We start from the raw sequence: 7,500 nt of genomic DNA, 5'->3' as shown, positions 1-7,500 counted from the left end.
GAGAGTTGTTTCCTGTGCAGGACATCCCATAAGTCAGGAGAGTGCGTTGTTTTTGCAGCATTTGCACCACTGTATGTATTCTCAGCTCTGACAGCCGACAGCTGTCTGCTCTGAGCGCTGACACCTTTTCTCTCAGCTTCCCCGGTCTTATAACACCAAGATATCCTGCCAGAGCTTCCTGTATTTGGTCAGAAAGTCCGAACCATGGTTCAGTTTGATCCAGACCAAGACTACCGCTAATGGTCGGACCAAATTTCGGCCATTTGGTTGGAGTGAAAGGGCCCTTAATTAATGCTACGTTTACACCTGGCCGCTATTTTCATAAACGGACATTTCAACCTCTCCGCTTTTCAAAAAATAACATCATGCACAGCTGTCAGTTTTCAGAAAAGTGTTCATTTACACGTCCCCCGTGTATATATGCCGCTAAGAGCACGCCAGACCTGTAGGTGGCGGCTTAACGAGAAGCTCAAGCCCACGTTAGCCAATCAGAATCCCAGCAACGACTCACGTCCCTCTCTCTTCTCTTCCTCACTTCCTCGGCTGCCTAAACCTCCGTTTGTCTCAGTCTACATGCAAACATGCAAATGAAGTTTTCCAAAATCTCCACTCTGGCCGGAGTTTTTAGAAAGACTCGTTCTCAGAGGAGGATTCTCCGTTTGCGTGTAAATGAAGGGAAATGTCTCCGTTTTTCAAAATAACCACGCACGTGTAAACGGGGAATAAAACCTCAAACGTCAGATAAAGTTGATCTACGACTGAACACCTGAACATTTAACAAGAAGATATATATATATATATATATATATATATATATATATATATATATATATATATATATGTGTGATATCATCATGTTAAAAATCAGGGCTAATTTGTGCTGGATCGGCTGCAGATTTTAGATCACGACGCCTGATTGTCTCTGTGTGTGTGTAGGTGTGTCTGTGTGTGTGTGTGTCTGTGTGTGTGTGTGTGTGTGTCTCTGTGTGTGTGTGTGTGTGTGAGGTGTGTCTGTGTCTGTGTGTGTAGGTGTGTCTGTGTGTGTGTGTCTGTGTGTGTGTGTGTGTGTGTCTCTGTGTGTGTGTGTGTGTGTGTGTGTGTGTCCCCTGTGTGTGTGTGTGTGTGTGTGCTGTGTGTGTGTGTGTGTGTGATGTGTGTGTGTGTGTGTCATGTGTGTGTGTGTGTCTCTGTGTGTGTGTGTCGTGCAGTGTGTGTGTGTGTGTGTGTGTGTGTGTGTGTGTGTGTGTGTGTGTCTGTGTGTCTGTGTGTGTGTGTGTGTGTGTGTGTGTGTGTGTGTGTGTGTGTGTGTGTGTGTGTGTGTGTGTGTGTGTGTGTGTGTCTGTGTGTGTGTGTCTGTGTGTCTGTGTGTGTGTGTGTGTGTGTGTGTGCCTGATTGATCCATGATTTGGCTGGTGGACATATTTCTCTCTGGTCTGAAGATTTGGTCGGCTGTGTCGGCTAACAGTTACAAACATGGCAGCTTTCAAAAGATCTAAACATTTGTACTTATACTATTAATTTGTATGTAATCCACGTAATGGTGAGCCAGCACGTGCACGGAATAAAGAGTGACAAAGTATAAATCTTGCACTGACCTGTCTGATCCCGAGTCTGTAGGCCAGGATCCGGTCCACGGCGTTGGGCTCCATCTGCGTCCACTGCAGCTTGAAGCCGTAGACTCGAGGTTTGTTCTGCCACAGAGCGCTGTACGTGTCGTAGTAAAACTCGGGAGCGTAGGCCTTCCCTAAAACACAAAGGGGTGTGAGGTCACACAGGGCAGAGGCCTCAACTACCACTACCAGGGTGCATTTAGGTAACAAACACCCAATCACAGAGCTTCACATTATGTGAGGTAGGCTCCGGTAACGGTGAGAATCTGAAAGATTAGAAACCTGATCAAACATTGTGACAAGAAGAAACAGAAGAGAAAGAAATGATGAAACAGCGAAAAAAAAACAAAGAAAAGTGTGTGTTGAACAAAAGAGAACACTGACCCCAATATTGGACCCAACCAGGGTTAAAACAAGAGAGAATATTGGACCCAACCAGGGATAAAACAAGAGAGAATATTGGACCCAACCAGGGACTAAAACAAGAGAGAATATTGGACCCAACCAGGACTAAAACAAAAGAGAATATTGGACCCAACCAGGGTTAAAACAAAAGAGAATATTGGACCCAACCAGGGATAAAACAAGAGAGAATATTGGACCCAACCAGGGATAAAACAAAAGAGAATATTGGACCCAACCAGGACTAAAACAAGAGAGAATATTGGACCAAACTAGGACTAAAACAAGAGAGAATATTGGACCCAACCAGGGCTAAAACAAGAGAGAATATTGGACCCGACCAGGACTAAAACAAAAGAGAATATTGGACCCAACCAGGGATAAAACAAGAGAGAATATTGGACCCAACCAGGGATAAAACAAAAGAGAATATTGGACCCAACCAGGGATAAAACAAGAGAGAATATTGGACCCAACCAGGGATAAAACAAAAGAGAATATTGGACCCAACCAGGGATAAAACAAGAGAGAATATTGGACCCAACCAGGGTTAAAACAAGAGAGAATATTGGACCAAACTAGGACTAAAACAAGAGAGAATATTGGACCCAACCAGGGTTAAAACAAGAGAGAATATTGGACCCAACCAGGGTTAAAACAAGAGAGAATATTGGACCCAACCAGGGTTAAAACAAAAGAGAATATTGTACCCGACCAGGACTAAAACAAGAGAGAATATTGGACCCGACCAGGACTAAAACAAGAGAGAATATTGGACCCAACCAGGGTTAAAACAAAAGAGAATATTGGACCCAACCAGGACTAAAACAAGAGAGAATATTGGACCCAACCAGGGTTAAAACAAAAGAGAATATTGGACCCAACCAGGGCTAAAACAAGAGAGAATATTGGACCCAAACTAGGACTAAAACAAGAGAGAATATTGGACCAAACTAGGACTAAAACAAGAGAGAATATTGGACTCAACCAGGACTAAAACACTAGCCTGACAAGCCAGCCCCACATCCAGATGTTGGGTCTGGGAACTCCCCATTGGCTGGGCTCAATCAGAGGGGGCGGGATAAACGGTTGTCTTTCAAATTCCCTCTGCACGCAATAGGATAGCTCTCCAACCAATCAGAGCAACGCTAGTTAATCGATTACACTTTAAACTCTGAACACATCTTCCTTTTTTAAGAATGACTTCAGGGCCGTTCTTTGTTCTTTTCTCAAAGAAAAGCTGAACTCCAAGTCTTCCAGAAGACAGCTGTTCACCAGCAGCAGCAGCCATAAGCCCCGCCCACCCACTCTATACACGATGTGATTGGCCCGGCCAGAGGTTTTTCCAGCTCGCAAGCCAGCGGAGAGTTGCTAGACGACCCTGGCTGCAAATTACATTTCCTGCTGCTAGGGGGCGTCTAGATTAAGGAAAATGCCAGGTCTAAAACACTGGAGAATATCTGAATAAACCAACCACCATGTAGACGAAGAGGAAGCACATTCAGAGAAGGAAATGTTGGAGTGAATAATGGAGACATCCAATCAGTTTGAATATCAGGGACTCTGCTATAATCCGAAGTGAGACTGATGGAAACATGAATAATGCAAACAGGAAGGTGAATCTATTCTGCTGCTTCGACTCAGAGACAGACACTGAACTTCAGTTGCCTTGTTTCAGTGAAGGTGTGACGAACAGTCTTCCAGTCTGGCGAGTCGTCACGTTGGAGTTTTGTCTCACGGTTTGCTGTTAGAGTTTCACTTCTGCGCTGTCATTTATTCTGCAGCTCTGCTGCCGTCTCAGCGCCGTGTTCACACCTGATTAACAACACAAACTTCACCTCAGCAGCAGAGTGACGAGCCCGACATAATCGGCATCATTTTCCATCAGCTCTCCATCCCGAGCTTACAACTTCCCTCCTTTAATGGCTTTCTGCTGCTGCCTGCACAACGCGCTGATGCTCGCCGTGTGGCGTGATAAGAGGCTTAACGCTGGCGTGGAGTTTACAGAGAGAGAGAGAGAGAATCGCAGCGCTGACAGGGCGTCTCTACAGGGGCGCTTTCATCACGGACTCACAGCACATGGTCACATCCACATCACATATCAATGTACTTGGACAATTATGTACAATAATTACTTGGTGCAATAATTTCCCTCGGGATGAATAAAGTATCTCTCTCTCTGTCTCTCTCTCTGTCTCTCTCTCTCTCTGTCTCTCTCTCTCTCTGTCTCTCTCTCTCTCTGTCTCTCTCTCTGTCTCTCTCTCTCTCTGTCTCTCTCTCTCTCTCTCTCTCTCTCTCTCTGTCTCTCTCTCTCTCTGTCTCTCTCTCTCTCTGTCTCTCTCTCTCTCTCTGTCTCTCTCTCTCTCTGTCTCTCTCTCTGTCTCTCTCTCTCTCTGTCTCTCTCTCTCTCTGTCTCTCTCTCTCTCTGTCTCTCTCTCTCTCTCTCTCTCTCTGTCTCTCTCCCTCTCTCTCTCTCTCTCTCTCTCTCTCTCTCTCTCTCTCTCTCTCTCTCTCTCTCTCTCTCTCTCTCTCTCTCTCTCTCTCTCTCTCTGTCTCTCTCTCTCTCTGTCTCTCTCTCTCTCATCTATCTATCTCTCTCTCTCTCCCTACCTCTCTCTGTCTCTCTGTCTCTCTCATCTACCTCTCTCTGTCTCTCTCTCTCTCTCTCTCTCTCTCTATCTATTTTATCAGTTATATGACAAACCAGGATCCAGCTGAATATTGGGCTTGTTGACGGGGTTCTGGGTTTCTGCTGAACCCTCACGCTGTCACTCGCCGCTACGCTGGGCGACGTGATGACGGCGCTCGTTGATTACAGGAAGGTGTTTACGTAGGTGGAGCTTCAATGCAGCAGGCTGAGAGGAAGTGGAAATGGAACTGGTGAGCAGAAAAAGGGTTGTTTGGCAGTACTTTCAGTCAAAAGAAGGCCATTCAAGTCCAGCTACATGTTCAATCTGCAATGCTGATTAGTCTGGTGGTGGCGAGGACCCTAAACAATACACAACATCACCGCTGTTACAACATCTGGTATGAAACATCTGGAAGAATACGAGCTGAGCATGAAGGAATCTACAGACAGCAGCCAGAATGCAGCAACTTCAGGTACGGCAAAGGAAGGACAGTCACTGTTTACTTCATTAATGTGTTGACTGTGTTCATGGACTGAGGACGGGACGAGGACTCAGCAGAATCTCAACCAGGGGGTTCAGGACTCAGCAGAACCCCAAAAATCTGGATTCGGTGCATCCCTAAAACAAAGTAACTAAAATATGTCTTAATCTTAATACATTAAACTTACTGCAACAAGTCTTTTCTCTCAACACCAAAACAGTTCTCTTTAGGATCCCAGCAAACCCCCTCCAACCAAAACACAAACACTTTTAGGTTCTCCGCTGGACAACGAAAACTAAACTTAGTGGCGCTGCGTTTGTGGATAATAGGCGGTGATCACTACAAGCCGATGTACATGATCGGGATAAGGTAAACAGGGTGAATGCCAATCCCCGATCAGTTAAGAAATGCCATATCGTCTCCGATCCAATACTGTGATCGGGACATCCACAGTTCACGCTGAGATACAATAGAACTTGGCTGTTGCGTGTCTTCATTCCCTCCTTTTTGCGTTCCCGGTCGAACCATCAAAGAAAAGGTAACAATGCAGAGAGTCTGCGGAGCAATCTGATTTTAAAAATGTCCCGTAAGACACAGCTCAGAGTTTTTCATTCTCCTCCAAGTGAAAACAAGTTTGTGCTGCATTACCATGTGATCATGATTAAAAAGTGTGATTAAAACTCACTATTTACATTATTTACAGTACTTGATTTAAAGCTGATATGTGAAAAGGTGCTCAACCTTATTTAACAGTACTTTAGTTTTACTGCGAACCGTCACAGGAAGTGCTTTTATTCTGAAGTAGCCTACACGGAAGTTGTCTGTTGTGTACTCTTGCTAGCTTACTGAGATGACCGTGAGACGCTAGATGATAAACATGTCCGTCAAGCTTAAGTTGTTCACTTTCTTGTGTGTAAAACTGCAACATATTGAACAGTAAACGGTCACAGTAAAAGACAAGTGTTTTCCGACGTCATTTGAAGCCATTCCACTACAGAAGCCATGTTGGGTGGGTGAAATTAAGGAGGTAAGCGTCTGTCAACAACGCGTAGCTGCTATGGCGCCATTTAGATGCTACCAAGCCATCACCCCCCGTTAGCATCCCGTTAGCATCCCGTTAGCATCCCATTGACTCCCATTCATTCTGACGTCACTTTGACAGAGAATACCTTTACATCTGAAGCGTTTAAAGACTCTATTTGTCCGTTGTTTATTTCTAAAGAAACACGACAATGTATAAAAGGCTCCATTACCTTGTAGCTCACGTTATGGCTCCGTAGCAGACGTTTTTATAACAATAGGCTAACGATTGGGTCATAACCACGAGACTTCCTGTCTCATAGTAGAGGAGTTACCGTATAGTACAGGAGAAGCTCTCAGGCAGTTTGGACTTCCATCAGCTGTTTAAGTGTAATGACTAATGTTAACTATCATTTTAGTGATCAATAATGAGCCTGTGTCTATGTTATCTCCTTACATATACCTACGCTCTCCGTCTCTGCTAGATTGGGAATGATTGAGATTTCTCTTGGCACAGCTACCAGAAGACTTCCAACTTTCAGACAGGTTGCTCACGTCACATCTACGTCTTCAAGCTCAGTTGGAGGCTGCTCAGTAACGCTCAGCCATCACCGGGAAAGAGACGTCACTGGTCTCCGTCCAGAGACACGGGGTCTGCTGGTCCAGTTTATATACAGTCTATGGGTGAAATTAGAAAGCTAACGTTAGCTAACGAGCAGTAGGGTTCGGATCGGCAGAAACCGAACCTCGTCAAAAAGCCCAATATTCAGCCGACTCTGAACCCTGGATTCGGTACATCCCTAAAAAAGACATAAAATCTTAAAACTGATGGAAGATTTGAGTAAAAAAGTCGAGGATTCACAGTTAATGGAATAACATTTGTAGAAATGTACCTTTAAATAATAAATAATAATAATAACGGTGTCAGGAATCAACAATACGCAGCAGAAGAGCAACATGAAATATATTTCATTCCAATATATAGAAGTGTGTTAGCTGTTGACTCAACAGGAAGTTCCTAATCTTCCTGCAGAGACTAAAGTGTTTGTTGTCACTTCAGATGTTTGAGGGGATGTGAAGGTTTCCTGGAGCTCGGCACATTATTATTTATGACTTCCCCCGAGGAAACTCTCGCTGATTCTCTGCTTCAGTGTGCCAACACACAGGATTTAAAGACGAAGATGAACACTAATTAATCCGCGTGTTCTCGTCCTCCAGATGTAAACAGCTCAGAGTTCCCCGCAGACCTTTAGTCTCGAGTAAGAAGACACAAGTTCAAGTCATTTACACAAGTTGAAGTTATGTTTGAAGTAGTTTAACACTTTTCTCGTCAGGTCTTGTTATCTCCAGTAACTCA

General features: G+C 44.5%; 1 protein-coding gene across 1 annotated transcript in view; it reads right to left on the bottom strand.

Annotated features, from left to right (window-relative positions):
- mdga2a (MAM domain containing glycosylphosphatidylinositol anchor 2a) overlaps positions 1 to 7,500 on the bottom strand; it is an 81,491-nt gene that overhangs the window by 14,821 nt on the left and 59,170 nt on the right. The window contains exon 11 of the mRNA XM_078278135.1: positions 1,596 to 1,744. Coding sequence (XP_078134261.1) covers positions 1,596 to 1,744 — 149 coding nt within the window. The remainder of the gene's footprint in view (positions 1 to 1,595; positions 1,745 to 7,500) is intronic.

Source organism: Sander vitreus, chromosome 20 (assembly GCF_031162955.1).
Source record: "Sander vitreus isolate 19-12246 chromosome 20, sanVit1, whole genome shotgun sequence".
NCBI lineage: Eukaryota > Metazoa > Chordata > Actinopteri > Perciformes > Percidae > Sander > Sander vitreus.
The sequence above is the reverse complement of the archived record's forward strand: the minus strand, read 5'-3'. Positions and strand labels throughout refer to the sequence as shown.